Below are 17,685 nucleotides of genomic sequence, written 5' to 3'. Positions count from 1 at the left end.
GATAATCCATGCTACACACAATTAGAAACCTCAAAATTACACATAAGTTATTCAAAAAACAATCAAAAAATAATTTTTATGTAAAGAACAATTATCGGTTGGGCTTGATTTGAAAAGTTCTCAAAGGTTCTCCCGAAAAAAAGGGTTCTCAAGATAACTTTACCCTATATATATATATATATATATATATATATATATATATATATATATTGGGTTAGTTTTGTCTCTATTGTTGTGGCATCCTAATTACATGCCGGAGGTCTCAAGTTCGAGACATGGGAAAGACATTTAAAGGAATTTCACCAAAAAGTCCTTCAGTAAAACAGGTTTGAGTCCTGCAGAGGGGGCATGATTTTATCCCAATTAAATGTCGTTTCTTCCGGCGGTTTAGTTGGGGGTTTCTCCTCCTACAAGGTATTGAGTGTGAGGGGGCTCTCTAGCGCGGATCCGATTAAGACAACGTAAGCTAGATCCCCTGTTGCGAGCAATTGATCCACGCCTTTAAAAAAGAAGATTGGTAAAAAGCCAAATAATTAAAAGCCCTAAAAAAAAACTTATATTATTGTTTTAAGAGTTAAATATAAGAATGGTCCCCGTGGTTTGTCATTTTTTTGCAATGACAATCCTTCTCTTGATTTTTTAGCAACGGTGGTCCCTGAAGACATGTTTCAGTTGCGACGGCGGTCCCTCATTAACAGCTGCGTTAATTAGTGTCGTTAACTTTCCCATATGAGTAGCACATTAAGAGTATTAATGTGCTTCCACCTACATAAACATAGGGGTGTTCAAAAATATTTGTGTTCTGATATTCAGATATTTCATATATCCAAAATCCTTTGGATATGTGTTTTGATATTCAAGTCCACTATCCAAAATTTTGAATATCTGAAATTCGGATAGCCGAATTTTAGAAAAAAAATAAATATCATGGATATTTTCGTATTATTAGACATTGAGACTAACGTTTTGGATATTTTCATAACTTTTAGAATATTTTCGGATATTGAAAAGGCTTTTTCGATATTTTTTGAAATTTTCGGATATTGCAACTAGGATTTTTTGAATTTTCGAATATTTTCGAATTTTACAAAAGTGATATTGAAATTTATCCCAAAAAAAATTCTAGATATTTTCAGATATCTAAAATATCTGAAACTTTTCAAAAATCACTATCCGAATTTGAATCCGAATTTACGGTATCCAAGTTTTCAGTGAAAATCGGATCGAATTTTCAGATCATGGTTCAGATACGGATACTTTTGAACACCCATCTGTTTATGTAGGAGGAAGAACATTAATACCTCTCATGTGCTACTCACATGGAAAACTTAACGACTCTAACTAACAGTCCCGTTAGCGAGGGACCACCATTGCCACTGAAATATATCTTCAGGGACTACGGTTGTAAAAAATGACAAACCACGGAGACCATTATTTCATTTAACTCTTGTTTTAAAAAATATATGAAAACCATGGTGCTCATACGTAGGGTTGTGGTTCATTGTATTAATATCATGAAAAGACCATTTGTATTCCTATTGGTGTTCTGTAACTTATTATTAAAATTCCACATATTCTAATGTACAGGCTGTGGCTACTGCAATATTAGTTTGTTTGAAAAGTTCTAAGGTATTATATTTTTAATTAATAAAATATAATATTTAATTAGATTTTATACTAAAATGATAAATATTTTTAAAAGTATATTAATTTGGTAAATACAATTTCCTATTACACAAATTTAGAAAAAAACTCAATAAATGTCTTGAGAGATAGCCTATAGTAACTGGTGAGCAATAACTATCTCTATACCTACATATCAAAAATATTGAATAAGTACAATGATCTTCGGCTCGGATTAAGAAAATATATTCGATTTTCATAGTTCATGCTAAAATTAATATAGACAAAATATTAATATTTATAGAATGCCGACTTTCAAGAATATCCGAAAAAAAATGTATAAGCAACACACGTGTTAACACGAGATATCGCGCAAGTCTATATCAATACTACATTATACAGTATTTGTTCCCTTCATTTTTTTCAACTAAGTAGTTGATGACCCTAAAATGTCCCTCCATTTTATTCATTATCTTAAAATTTTTCACTTGAAATATTTATAATCCACTTAATGAAATTAATTTATAACATCTACTCCTAAATCTTAAAATAGCTATTTTATTCTTTTTAGATAGATCAATACCACTTGCTGTTGCCGCTATCACGCAATCGTGGCCGCCGGACCACAGCCACCACCATCCGTCACCGTCATTATTACTATCACTGTCGCTATTACACTGTCGTATCCGCTCAGACATATGATTATTAAAAGAAATGCCTTAAGAGAAAAGGCTCAAAGAAAACAAACCTAAAGTGAGGAAACTACATAGAGAGAACATGCAGGTCACTGAAAGAAGTAGAAAAAAAAAAAGGCTCAATTGATTTTTTAGTTTGACCATTAACTCATTAAGGTCTTTTTTTTTTTTCATTTTTTTTTGTTGTAGTGATATTACCTTGTATCTATATTTTTTCCTCGTAAGATCTTAAGTTAGTATGTATATATATAGTAAAATCATGTCACGATCATGAATCCTATATTCCTATAACTTGTCCTTTTTTCATCAAGAAAGAAAATAATGCATGTGTAAAACGAGATTCTAGTCAATATATGATGCTTAACTTGACAAATGCCACATACATCTTGTCAGGAAATTCCATAAACAGTGTGATGTACTAAACACACCAATTTAATTAATCACTTCAGAGTCAATATTGGAAGCTACTTTTACGTACTGTTGTAACCTTTACTTCATTATAAATAGCTATACCTAGCTTATTAATTAGACAAAGCACTAATAATAAGTATTACCAAAAGTGATGAGGTCTCCAAGCAGTGAGGTGAAGACAGTTTTGAAGAAAGGTGCATGGAGTCATGAAGAAGATGAGAAATTGAAATCTTATATTAGCAGATATGGCATCTGGAATTGGTCTCATATGCCAAGATTTGCTGGTATATATAATATATATAATATATATATATACTAGTATTACTATAGTGTCAACTATATCAACCCCTAAACCAAAAAACTGATTTTTCGGTTATATAGACAAAGCACAACTGAAGCTAATTAAAGCTTTGAGCGTCACATTCTTTAACCCTCGCATCTTATGATTTACATAGGGGTGTTTAGTGTTGCATTATCAAAATAAGTTTTACGTTTTCATAACAAATAAGGATCACTTTTTATATCAAACATGTTTTTAGATTATTTGTGTTTTACATACGTAATAATCAAATAATCACTTTCAAAATGTAATTCTAAACACTCTTATAGGTAGATGACCGTTGGTTTTATGCATTATATTATATATATATACAAAGAAATAAAATCAGCGAACATAACTACAATGAAGTTAGAAAAGAAAATTAACGAGTGTTATAGTGTTATGTCGATTTTAGGTACTATATCAAAAAGGCTCGTTTTGAAGTAAGAATAAATATATCATAACCCTATATTATATTATAATTAATTTATAAACACATATCTTGATTGATTTTTTTTTTTTACCATTTGTGTGTTAGGTTTGTCAAGGAGTGGAAAGAGTTGTAGGCTTCGATGGATGAATTATCTTAAGCCAAACATAAAGAGAGGGAATTTTTCCAAAGAAGAAGAAGAAATTATACTTCATTCTCATTCACTTCTTGGAAATAGGTAAATACGGTACCAGAAGAAGATTTAAGTGACGCAAAACTTAAAAAAGTTTCGAAAAGCAAATCCAAAATGGACCAATTTAAGAATTTATATATAGGAGCAAATTTAAAAATCCATAGTAAAATTTTAGTTTCGAGGAGCTAGCTACATGTTTAATCTTTTTCTATACCCTATATATATAGTATCTAAACAATATATATATATATATATATAATGTTCATTTGAAAACTAAATTTTTTTTGAAAACTAAAAAATTGCCAAAACACACTGTGATCTGAGTTAAACCCAATGTGTTTTAATTGTGTTTTTATAGAACACAATGTGTTTTTATTGTGTAATCTAAAATACGTTGTGTTAAGTTTTAAATCACAGTGTGTTTTTGATAGCACGGTAAATCAGAAATTGTTCAAACACAATGTGATATAAACTTAACATAATGTGTTTTTGTGAAACATATTAAAAACACGTTATGTTAAATAAGATCACAGTGTGTTTTAGTCAATTTTCTGGCTTTCACGAAAATTTTAGTTTTCAAATGATCAAAACCCATATATATATATATATGTTGTTAAGTTATAGCTAGGAACAAATTATCTTTTTGTATAATGTATTGATATATATTGTCTATTAACTAATTCAATTGACAGATGGTCAGCAATTGCATCAAAACTTCCAGGAAGAAGTGATAATGAAATAAAGAACTATTGGCATACACATTTGAAGAAACGTGCAAATCATACTACATTGGAATGTAGTAAATCAGTAGACAAACAAAATAATCACCTCATCAACGATCGTTGTGGGTCCCTATTCGTGCAGACTTCTGAAGACGAAATTTATCCCTCTACCAGTTTTAAAGGTTATGAAAATGAAATTAATGATGATTTTTATAATATCTATTCACCTGGAACTGTAAAAGATCTCCAATGTTTTTGGAATCAGGTTTTTCCTTTGGAAACCACTAGCTCCGTTGAATCAGACATCTTTCGGTATTGATACGATGATGCAATAAATCTACTATCACACATTTAGTAAAGAATTGTAATATTTTGATGAAGTAGAAGCGATAATTGCTGCTGGTTATTAATATAAATTTAGTTCTGCTAAAGAGTGAGCCAAACTGACATACGTACATATGGAAGTTGGAAGCTCAAGACTTGGTCTTTATTATTTTATGTGCATGAAAAATCAATAAGTTTCAAGTAAGACACATGATGTCGTCTTCCCTTTTTAATTAATTGCATGGTTAGGGGAATAATTAGTCATGAGGACTTAGACAACCGTCGGTTAATTAGTTGCTTCATTCCTGGAGACTTTTTAATTCTCTTTATATATGTAAGTTCAACATCTACACGAAATTCACAGTAAAAACAGTCAGGCGTGTTTAATTGGGAAAAACACCTACACCTTTCTTTTTTCTAATGTATGCTACATCGTAAAAATGCTGATGACTACTACACATCATGGATAAATTATTTACAAAACGAAGCTGCCAAGAATCCTGATGTACAAGTACGTACTAGCTAGTTACCCCATCTGGCCACACCACCCAACACTATTATATAAGAAAAAGTAAATTACACGTATGATGATACTGAATTATTCGTATAATTTAGATTATTTTTTGTTCAGTATTTCGAATTTCTACTTGGACAATACATAAAGTTTTCAAATAATCCTACACAATGACACCTAAAACTTATGAGCGTCAATTGGCTGTTAAGTCCATCCATTTGAGGACTATTTTCTTTATTTGCTTACCAAGAAAACCGAAAATGTAATTACTTTTATAGCAATAAACTTTATTAATTAACAAAATATACATATACATATACTTTATTGAGTTTTATATATTTTGTTATCTCCATTTATCATTTCAACCTTTTCTTTTAACAAAAATTCATTCTCAAAAAATTAACAATAGATTAAAATAAAATCAAATATCTTTTTAGTTTTTGTTAAATAAAAACTTTATGACCTATCATATATACCAGTTACTCTTATTAAAACCTTCAAAGGTGAATACCATACTGTATTTTTATCAAAAATTTTTTTTTTGCCTTTCTAAGTATGTTTTAATACGAGTAAAAAATAAATCAATCAATAGAAAAAAAAACCACACATTCACCTTTCCCATTTTTTGTATAATTCTTATTTTGTTTATTATTCTTTTATATTATATTCACATTTCATACATATAATAACAGATACTAATAAGTAATAGTTTGTGGAATTGATAAGTCATATGGTTTTTATTAAGAAGTAAATACTGATTTTATTTATATATATATATATATTTTGACAATGAGTTTTAATTAAAAATAAATTAAATCAAACTAAAATAAATAACTTTAAAATATAATAAAGATATAAAGCATATGCATAAGTATATTTTGTTAATTAATAAAGTTTCTTATATTAAAAGTAATTACACTTTTGGTCCTCTTGGTAAAAAATAACAAAAATAGTTTCTAATTGGATGAACTTAACAGTCAAATTGACGGCTGTCAACCTTAGGTATTTTACAAGTAGAATTTTGAAAACTTTAAGTATCTCCCGAGTAGAATCAAAAGATTGTACCTAAAAGATACTCTTGGATATAATTCAGATACCATAGGTCTAATTTACTCATAAAAAAAAGAGACATTGGAAACCTGAGTTTGATCAGTATGTGTGCCCCCGTTAATAAGTCAAGGTAACAGCCTCGTTGAGAAGTGAAAAACGTTTATACGGTAATGTTACTCTTCCCATGCTTTGTTTTAGTATTTTCCCTGTTATCCTTCATATTTTTAAGTCTTTTGTTGTTTCCTAGAAGGTACGTGGAAAAAAGTATGGCCGGGATGAAGTTTGGCATTTTTGGAGATTGAGGATTATTAACATGTTGCGGGCATGTTGGCAGTTTGTTTTCATATATTTGCTCAATTTTCTTTCTAGCTTGTAATAAGTTGATTACTAGATTTTGGGTATGTGTTATTTTAATTACAAAGATGTGTCAATGCCCACAATCATTAATTCGTTAACTCGTATTATCGATCTTCTACCATTACCATGCATTGACCCAATCAGTATACCTAAGCAATTAATAATAAAGAGTTGTAGTAATAAACTAAGATCATGACACAACATTAAAACAAATCAATCTTAAATTATAAAGATAGTCCAATCATCATTCAATTCTATCACTTCGTCTCAGTACGTAGATGATGAAGAATTTAGCTACTCATAATTAAAAATAAATCACAAAGAGTAATAGTATGAGAAAACATATATAGTGTACCAATATATGTGAAGAACAATCTAAAGCTAGAAATTGATAATGATCTTCAAAGATGTTTGTGTTGCTTATAAAAACACTGTGGCGTGTTTGGTTCATAGAATGTTTTTGGAAAGAATGGAATCTTTCAAAGGAAGTGAAATTCGAATAAATGGAATTTGACGGAATATTTTTGATTTTTTTGAAAATTCAAGTGATGAAAGGAATGAAATTCCTTTATCTATCACCAAGGAATGAAAATTCCATCAAATGATGAAATGTTTACATTCCTACGAAATGAGATTCACCCTTCTTTGAACAACTAAACTCACTAAGGAATGGAATTCAATTTTAATTCCAATTCCATTAAATTTTGTGAATCAAACACGACATAAAAATACCATAAATTCTACTAATAGCAAGAGATCTTCATTTGGTAGGCTTTTGGTCTACTATTTATAGAGTTTTCAAAATCCAAGTCTGAACATACCAAAATAAAGTCATGTGGCGCACATATATACTTTACTTGAAAAATCTCGATGAGTTGTGCGAGTCATAAGGGACGTGCGATGCATAGACTTGTAAACGAGCTTCTGACTTTAAAGTGACATACTTGTGCGGCGCATATGCATACAACGCATAGAACTAATTTTCTTGAAAGTCTTCGTTCCTTTATGTGACTCATACGACCCATGGGCTCTACATTCTACAAGATCTGATTCATCAAATTCTGACCTACCAATTGGGATTTCCGTGCGCCGCAAGCACTTTGGTTTAATTTGTTTCCTTCATCGTTTGCCAATTCATCTCTTCATTTGACTGTAATCTCTAACGGACCATTCTTCAATCATAATTAATTAACTATATTTATCCATTCTACGCTATATTCCTAAAACAATCATACATATTACATATACCATAAAAACATCAAATACACGTATATAAATATAAATTAATGAGTAATAAACCAACATAAAATGGCTATAAACGATGTAGGACAAAAGTACATTATTGGACACATCAGGAGCATGCAACACAACCAAACGTACACTTTTTATAAATAAAACTTGGTATCAAAATTATAATCGTTTCTTTTTTTCAAGTTATATTCCATCAGCAATAACTATTACATATATATATTTTACTAGTCCTAATACCCGTATGATGTATGATCGCTATATAAATTATATTATAAAAAAATTTGAATATGCCTCATATAAAAATTCGTGAGTTTGAAATAAATTGTGTTTAAAGTAAATCGATTACGAACTAAATTATAATAAACAATAATGAAAAATTTAATATACTTTTAGTTAGAGTTTTGGAATTACCAAATTTTTTTAGAATCACATCAAAATCGGAACTTGTAAGCATAGTAGATGACAACACATAGCTTTGTAATTTTGGATCGTAAACTCAAAATTTTGAAGTCTTAATGCTAATAATTTATTATAAATAATATAACTAAACGATCAATCAAATATGATGATAATGTGTTTTGTATCTATAAGTCAAAAGTTCGAGTTTAATTTTAACTCTAATAATGAAACTGAATATATATACACTTAGAAAAAATATTTAATTAACTAAATAAATTAAAAGACACATACTACTAATAATAATAAGTTAATAACCAAGACACGTATACCTTACAAAAATATCAAGTTGATAATTAATAGTTTAAGGAATAAGTAAAGCATAAATATACGTAATGTAGTAGATATATATTAAAAGACATGTGTCACTTAGATATTACGCCATGTGTCAATTAAACAAAGTGTCAATCATGTTTTAGTTTATTGGTAGATAGATAAATTTGGATATCAAAATTACCCAAATTATAACCGATATAAATTATATACTATATAAACTAAATTCGTGTGAATAGTGAAGCTGGCTGGTTGGAAACTGGCTCAGCAGCCTGCCTGCTTAGTTTTTTTATTTCTTTTTTTTTTCCTTTCAATTTTAGTATTTAAGTTAACGTTATGTAGATATTAGCTTAACTTCTTGGCTTTTCTATTTTTCATTTTATATAGGGTGGTAATAATTGAGTCTTTCATACTTTAACCACTAAATCCTTATAACACTTTTTTTTACCATTAAAGTTTTATGGTTAAGGATTCATGTGATACAAATTTGGTCTATTTTAATTTTCACAATTAAAGTTTTTAGCTTCTTATTTTTATCTTCCAAGAACATTGCAAGTTTATATTTTTCCATCAAAGTTTTATGTTTTAAGATTAACGATGTATTGTTTAACGATGTGTTTTTTTTTCTAATGATAACGGTTCACATGTTATAATTAATTACCCGTATTCAAGTCTATGTTCGGTTGTTATCCCCAGCCAACGGTCAGGTATAACACTAGTTGTTTTTGCATGAACAGTGAACCTAAATGGCTGATGAACGTCCATATTGTGATAAAAAAACCCCCTATCGAAAGGCTTCATTTCTATGTCTGAGTTATTATTCCGGAACTATTGCATGGTACTTAATTAATTGTATGTTTACACAGGTTCATGAAAGATGCGAGAGAGGGTAAATAGAAAGATTCTGCCCAGCTGATGCCAGCGCCGCTGGAGGTACCCCAGCGCCGCTGGGTGGTACTGGCCAGCCTTCAGGATTCTTGTTTCACGCACCAAAAACTTCTGGAGCTTGTGACAACAACCGAGAAGGTATACTGAGACGTAATTTGGAAAGTTTTGAGCAGTTGCGGTTTGAGAATTGGGAAAACGCCTGGATTAGAATGATGAAAACCATCAATTTGCTTGGAGATAAAAACTTGAAGCCCACGGATTATGTTACTTGGTTCTATCATGGATTACGGGATGAAGAAAGGGCTAGATTAAATTATGAAGCAGCAAGTAATCTATTCTTGAACAAGACAAAAGACGCTCTGGAATTCCTTGAAGGAAAAGTGCAACAAGAAGAGCGCGAGTACCAGGAAGATCAAGGTTTCATTAACCAGCTCAAGTCGGAAGGAATATTTAAAGGCAACCCGGAAAGCATCTTGGGAGAAAAACCAGAAAAGAGGAGGTATGATTGGAAAGATGTCGAGCATAGGATAGCTAAGAAAGAGCGAGGAAGCGGGGTAGTAGATGATTCGAGAACCATCTGGACACCCCAGCGCCGCTGGGGAAATGTGTCAGCGCCACTGGAAACCTCTGGAAATTGTAGACCGCATCCTTTCAAGCGAAATTTCGAAGACTCTAACCATTTTCACACACCTATGGGACACAAGAGATGGTTTCATAGAGAATTTCAAATGGAACAAGAGCATGAAGTGAACTGCATCAAAGTCAAAGAAAAAGAAAAACAACACCCTAAGTATGTTTATATAGAAAGGGAGTTTCGATTTGACTTTGGAACTATCGACCCGATCTTGGATATGCAGAATTTCAAGCAAGATGACTATGAAGGTAGATGAGTCATGGGAGCATATGAAACTAATCGTGAGGAAGATAAGGAAGAAAACATATTGCCATGTTTTGGAGTTCACAGACTTTTTCTATTATAAATTGGAAGACTATGCACGACGTGCCATGGATAAAGCGGCTTATGGATGTTTTCATACTCAACCGGCTAAATTTAGGATAAAGATTTTGGATGATAAGTTCTATGAAGCAGAGTTTGAAGAATCTGAAGATGAAGAGGAGAATGGAAACCAAGGCTGGGAAAGAGTTCAAGTTTTGGCAGAAGCAGTTATGGAAGGAGATAAGGTGCCTTATTGTGAGAGATTGCATCACCAATGTGAGCTACAAGAAATGTTGGAGAAATTCCGACAAAGAAAAGGAGAATTGGTAAGGAGAACATGGAAAAGGATTAAAACCATTAAAGAGCATTGTGTAGTTTACGAGGTTAACCATGCCACCCTAATAAAGAAGTTCGCTAATGGATTAAGAAAGGAAAGTGTGGATATCATTAGAAGAATATTAGGGAAGGAGCTCTTGGAAGCGGGAGATTTCGTAGCTTATGGATTCCTCGAAAATGAAGTATATGGACGAATAGAGGAGAAAATGGAAAAGGACAAAAGAGACAACAAGATTGGAAAAGAGGAATACTTGGCACAGCTGAAGAAATTTCATATTGATCAGAGGCGTAAACATAAAGCTGCATAAGAGAAAGAAGAAGCCGAATTGTGCAAGTTCAAGAAATCAGATTCTGCTATGGAGTCACCAACGCCGCTGGATACACATACCAGCGCCGCTGGCACACTACCAGGGCCGCTGGTGACCACCTAGGTGAGACCCAACGCCGCTGGTACCCCCTGCATATCTGAATCTCGCATCTGTTACCACCCGAACCAGCCCTAGAGACCAGACACCGATCGATGTGGAGATGGTTGAAGCTACTGGAACACGAAGGAACTTAGAAAACTTAGAGGAGAAGGAAGGAACCAACGTCAAGGAAGCCAGAAGTCACTTCAAACGTTACCCGACGGGTACAGGCCCCCGGCCGAACCCGTATTCTTCTTCATCCTAGTTCCTAGGACGAGTTCGGCTGAAGACTCGTTAAACTTAACGCTTCTTGGGAGGCAACCTAAGCCGTATTTTATTTTTATTTATTTTTCATTTTTAGGAATATGTGACTAATTGCAACTAAATGATTGTTTTGAATTTTATCATTGTCATATATTATGAGTATGTTTTGAGTATCACGTCATATATTATGAGTATGTTTTGAGTATCACATATGTAAGCTTTCAATGGATCAAGGAAACAAGTAACTTATTGCAGTCGTATTTCGTTTTTTTTATTTATATTTTTTAGCTTGTTATTTTCATATTTGATATTTTGATTGAAGTGTGTAGGATTATATTGCTTTGTAGTCTGAAGGAAACCATACACTTGGCCAAAAGCTAAGTGTGGGGGAGTTCGAGCATCAAATCACTGAAGAAATCAGACATCGGAACACGTACAGGAGTCAAAAGCGCCGCTAGGAATCACCCAGCGCCGCTGGGAATGCATCAGGGCATCTCAGCACTACTCCAACTACTCCCAGCGCCGCTCCAGGCCTAGCTAGCGCCGCTACCAGCTTCGCTAGCGCCACTCCCAGCTCCAGTCTGCACACCAAATCACCAAAAATCCAAAAAAAATATCAGAAAAACCCAAAAATCCAAAAAAAAAAAAAAATTCAGAAAATACCAAAAAGAAAAGAAGGTGGAGACGCATCAATCGATCGCCATCAAATGGAGACGACTCAAGTCTTTGAAGATTCTACATCTATCAAGTCGCTCCACAAATGCCATCTTCAAACAACTATCATGCAATTTAAGACCTAGGAAGTTTCGTCAATCCTTTTAATTTTAATTTTTACGTGTTTTTCCTATTTCTCTTAGATTTTGTCTAGTACAACGAGGACGTTGTACAACTTAAGTGTGGGGGGATGCAATAGGAAAAACCCTTGGTCTTATTGTTTGATTTAACTCAAGTTTTCTACTACTTATTTCATGCAAATTAAAAGTTTTTTTTGTTTTTGAAAACTGTTTTGAGAACATAAGCTTTCCAACTAGACAAAAGATGATGATAACTAAGCAACATTAGCCATGGTAGATGAATGGTTAGTTAGATTTTTTAGCTTAACTATAGATTTGTGGTTGTTCACGCTTCCAACTGGATTAGAGCTTATACCGAAACTGTATGTGATTATGTTTGCCATAGCACACTTAACCGGACTTTATGCCTAGCAATTAGAGCTTTCTAGTCATTAGTATAGGTATATTAAATGGACTTAATTATACGTGCTTGTGTAGGAACTAGTTTAGATGTATGGTTAGCCTTAATTCTGACACTATTTAATGTAAACTAGTTGCATGCGGAGTAGGAGTATGCGTCATCTGGCGAACTAGTTTAGAATAATGTAGTATCTTTACGAAAGGCAATCAGTAGATTAATAAAGTTCAAAGAACTATTAACGAGTAAAATCTAAATTCCATCAAGTTATGTCGCTCTGTGAGTGAGGAATTACCGACCTATCACCGCTGTCTTGATGTGAACTTTTACTTGAGTTATGTCGCTCTGTGAGTGAGGAATCACCAAGTTGTCACCGCTATCTCGACTATTAAAGATGATAATATTGTATGACTGGTTTAGTATTTAGCTAGTTAGCATGACTGTAGTGGAGCGTATGTCTAAGTAGTTACTCACAAGTACACACACTATGAAATATGAATGCCTTACTAGTGGTTAGTAGTTCTGATTGCTATACAAACCTTAATTAAGTGCTTAACTAGTCAGCAGAAAGTAGTAAGATTGAGCTGTAAGACATGTAAAAGTATAGAACTGTTTTAGAGGTATTAACACAAATAAAAAGTTAGATTTTAGTTTTGATTGACCAATTAACTCGCCTCTAGCTATAGCTTACTAATTTTGTCTAAATGTTTCTCAAATTATTTTGCATGAATAATCTTTCAAATGTTTTTAGTAAAGTAGAATGCTGATGAGCGATAATTATATAGACTTTTATCACACTAGCTTTGGCCATTTTATAGTCATTTGAGTGAACTTATAATAGTTAATGGCATGTATATGTGATTTCAGGTTCATTGCTCGTGGCATGAAGGAAAACGTCAAGAAATAGTGATGAAGGACTTAAAGGAAGATAAATGATGGTTCGATGAAGGATCGGGTCGAGATACAAGACTTAAGATGAAGAAACTTGTGTCGACATGAAGCATACGACCATGTGTTAGTATTTTGGGCATAACTTCTTCATATGGACTCCGTTTCTGACGAGTCAGCCATCCAAGGAAAGGCGAGAGAAAGATCTACAACTTTTGTATTGAATCTGAAGCCTCCAGCGCCTCTCATTTGTCTCTAGCACCGCTGGAAGTTATCCTGAAGCTTACCAGTGCCGCTGGGAGCCAGCCAGCGCTGCTGGGACTTCTGCCAGCGCCGCTCCCAAGGTCGGTTCAGCTAGGTTTTATCCGAAAACCTATAAATACCCCTCTAAAACCCAAGGGTCGAGCAACACTTCCTCCAGACGACTTTGGGGCCTGTTCTAGGGTATTTTTATCAGATCTAAACCCTCGTAACACCTCCTTATCATCCGAAGATCAAACATCAATCCTTAACAACATCATAATCATCAATCGAGAAGAAGGTGGTGTCGTGTGCGAGAGTCACAGCCGCAAGAGTGACGAGCAGTAATACGACATCAATCAACTCTCTATTTCTCTGTCGGTACATTGTGGATTTATATACTATTGATTGTGATTGTTCTTTTCTTATGGGTAGCTAAGTAATTATTCATCTACTAAGATGATGTGACATGATTATGTGATGGTTGCATGCTAGATACACTTAATGTCTTGTCGTGATCTACTAAGATGATGTGATGATGTGACATGATTATGTTATTCTCGTTGTTGATGATATATGTTTACCTGTGGTGGTACTTATTGTGTGCGTATATGATTTTGGTTGTTTATGGTATAAACGCTTATCGCTAGGTCATGGTATGATAGTGAACAACATAATAATAACAAGAATTAATATGTTAAATGGCTTGGTAAGTCAACTAGACAAGATTATTATTTAAATAGTTAAACAAGCTAATTGGTTAGACAACTATAGGTAGATAGGGTGGTACTCACACTTGTAGCTAATCGGTTAGGGGATTTAAATAGGAGACACGGATTTATTAGCGGATAGCTACGTGACCGATTCTAGTTACTTATTTAGATCCCAACTATTGTATTGACTAGTGCAACCTGAAACATGTCATGGATCTGATTCAAGGTAGACAACTTTTAATCTTTCTGTTGAAAACAACACTCTTTCGATTAATTCCTCGGAATTACTAACTAGATCTTCTTACTAACTGATTTCAAAAGCAGCGTGACATACCGGTCACAAAACCCCCAACAAATCTTAGAATTACTTAGTCTTGATTAGTTCTTAAACATAGTCCCTGCGAATGAACCTAGTTTTACCTAATAGCTATATTACAAACGAACGGATCCAATGTCTGTGAGTGTGTGTTTAGTTTGGTATTTCCTTGATTTTATAAATTTAAAACTTGACTGATTTTAATTATACACAAACGACACATCAAGTCTTTGGCGCTGCTGCCGGGTACTATTTAACTAGGAATTTAGTTGAGATTTTTTAATTTGACCCTTTTTCGTGTTTACTCGCGAGAAACTTACTTTTCTGTCTTTTATTTTCTGTATAGTTTAATTTAGTTTAAATTTTGTTTTCATTAATATAAAAACCCAAAAAAATTGAAAATTTTCAAAAGAAATGCAAAAGTTTTTTTATTTTCTTAGTAAGCTTAGTTTTAATTTGTCTTTTTCCTTTTTGTTTTTATCAATAAATTGTTGCTTTTCACGGGTTGCTTTTAGTGTTTGTTTTACAGAGATTAGCAGCAACATGACAGTTCAGATGGATTTCGATCGCTCGATTATGGAGACTAGGGTAGTTCCATCAAGTCCCGAATCTCCTATTTGTACTCTTGACCTACCAGATGAATTCGCCCCAAGCAAACTTCATTTGAAGTTAGTTAGGGATAACCTGTTTGACGGGAAGGAGAAACGGGATCCACATAAGCATAGAAGGGATTTCAATAGTCACTGTGGGGTGTTTAAATACAAGGATGTTGCGTAGGAAGACGTTAAATTAATTCTCTTCAGGTACTCATTGGCGGGAGAAGCAATGGAATGGTTTGATGAATTAGAGGAGCAAAGTATTAGGACATGGGAAGAAATGAAGGAGAAGTTCGTTAATAGATATTTCCCTAGAGAACTGGTAAATAGGTTAAAGAATGAGATTAGGGATTTCAATCGGAAAGAAGAAGAGACATTGGGCGCATCTTGGAAAAGATTAGATAGGATGCTCAAGAAATGTCCAGGTCATGAGATAGATGGAAAGGAAGTTTTAGAAATATTATATTATGGAGTAGATAATCAATCAACAAAAGAGTTAGATATCATAGGAGGACGTATGTTCGGGTATTTATCAGTAGGAAAGGCTAAGAAGATCTTGAACGATTTGGGGTAAAAAGAAGTAGAAAGAAGTTGGGGAGAGTCGGACAAGCAAGACGAGTTAAAAGGAATAACAACTCGATCGCGGAAGGAGACAAAATCACCACCAAACCCACTGGAGTATGAAGAAAACAGTGAGGATGAAAATGAGGCAGAAGCGGGGACTGAAAACGAGGCTGGATACAGAAATAAGAAAGAATCAGAATCACTTCGGCATAACCAGCGCCGCTGGTCAGACACCAGCGTTGCTGGAAGCACCAGGTATAGTCCCAGCGCCGCTGGCACCCATCCTAGCGTCGCTATAGCCCCTAGAAACACAACTAGCGCCGCTGGTGAGTACCACAACGCCGCTCAAGCCTCCAAGAACCACTCCAGCATCGCTGGAGAGAACTCCAGCGCCGCTAGCGGCACCAGGAACCCAGTTTTGACACCGAAAAACACACCTTACAGTAAAACCGTGCCTTTCCCTCAACGCATGCGAAAAGAAAAGATGGAAGCGAGGACTAAAACACTCCGTAATGTATTAAAAGAGACTCTCGTAACCATACCATTACTTCAATATCTTGCAAGTACACCATCTTACCCAAAGGTCTTGAAGGAGATGATAAAAAGCAGCAGGAGCTCTGAGGAAACAAGAGGAATAGAGGCGGATGAGGAGTGCTCTACACCGTTAGCAGATGAATTCCCACCAAAGTTGGAGGACACAGGGAGTTTTCTTGTTACTTGTACTTTAGATAATAATTTAACTTGTGATGCTTTAGCTGACCTGTGAGCTAGTATTAATGTAATGCCACATTCACTTTATCGTAAGATTTGCTCTCAGAATTTAGAAAAGACTTTTATGAACCTTAGGCTAGCAAAACAATCATATGACCACCCAATGGGAATAGCTAGGGACATGTGAGTAAGAGTGGGGAATTTAACCTTTTTGGTAGATTTTGTTATTCTAGAGATGATAGAAGATGCTAAGGTACCCATAATATTAGGTAGACCATTTTTACATACAACAGATGCAATCATTAGGGTTAAGGATAAAGAAATTTCACTAGGTAACGGAAAAGACAGAATTAGATTTACTATAGGTAAAGGATTAGAATACCCATGTAGTGAAGGGGACCGTTTAGCGGTTGATGAACTAGATAAGTATTTAGACATGTCAATTAACGAAGTACTTGAAATAGAAAGCACAAATGAGTTGATTGAACATGATAGTGGAACTAATTTGCAGGTGCACCCGTGGTATGCAGGAAAGCTTGAGGATGATGTATTCGATGAAATGGAAACAGTGAAACCAGGAGTGTTGCCGACTTCTTTGGAGGACCCACCGACTGACTTAGAGTTCAGGCCATTGCTAGAAGGCTTGGAATACGCATTCCTACAAGGTAAGTCTTCTCTTCCTATAATCATATCATCTAAACTATCAGGAATAGAGAAATCACATCTTTTGAAAGTTTTGAAAATCATAAACAGGCTTTTGCTTGGCGTTTATCCGACATACCAGGTTTAGACCCGTCTTTTTGCAAACACATAATTCATTTTGAAGGTAATGTAAAACTTGTCGTTCAACGGCAGAGACAGTTGAATCCTAATATGAGAGATGTTGTCAAGAAAGAGATAATCAAATTGTTAGACGCAGATATAATTTATCCTATTTCTCATAGTGAGTGGGTCAGTCCATTGTGTGCCTATGAAGGGGGTATGACTGTAGTAACCAATGACCATGGTGAGCTTGT

General features: G+C 33.9%; 1 protein-coding gene across 1 annotated transcript; it reads left to right on the top strand.

Moving 5' to 3' along the window:
- The first annotated feature begins 2,871 nt into the window (after positions 1-2,871).
- LOC122597076 (transcription factor MYB114-like) lies at positions 2,872-4,712 on the top strand. Its single transcript, XM_043769711.1, has 3 exons — positions 2,872-3,013; positions 3,587-3,716; positions 4,364-4,712. The coding sequence occupies exons 1-3, from the start codon at positions 2,881-2,883 to the stop codon at positions 4,710-4,712; spliced, it is 612 nt and encodes a 203-aa protein (XP_043625646.1). The 5' UTR covers positions 2,872-2,880.
- Positions 4,713-17,685: the final 12,973 nt, after the last annotated feature.

The sequence above is a fragment of the Erigeron canadensis genome, chromosome 4, assembly GCF_010389155.1.
Source record: "Erigeron canadensis isolate Cc75 chromosome 4, C_canadensis_v1, whole genome shotgun sequence".
Lineage (NCBI taxonomy): Eukaryota > Viridiplantae > Streptophyta > Magnoliopsida > Asterales > Asteraceae > Erigeron > Erigeron canadensis.
The sequence above is the reverse complement of the archived record's forward strand: the minus strand, read 5'-3'. Positions and strand labels throughout refer to the sequence as shown.

Bases quoted from the DNA above. Each gene is read 5' to 3' on its own strand.
- LOC122597076 (XM_043769711.1), top strand. From the start codon at position 2,881: ATGAGGTCTCCAAGCAGTGAGGTGAAGACAGTTTTGAAGAAAGGTGCA. The intron at 3,014-3,586 runs GTATATATAATA...TTTGTGTGTTAG, and splicing joins TCATATGCCAAGATTTGCTG to GTTTGTCAAGGAGTGGAAAG. The intron at 3,717-4,363 runs GTAAATACGGTA...TTCAATTGACAG, and splicing joins CATTCACTTCTTGGAAATAG to ATGGTCAGCAATTGCATCAA.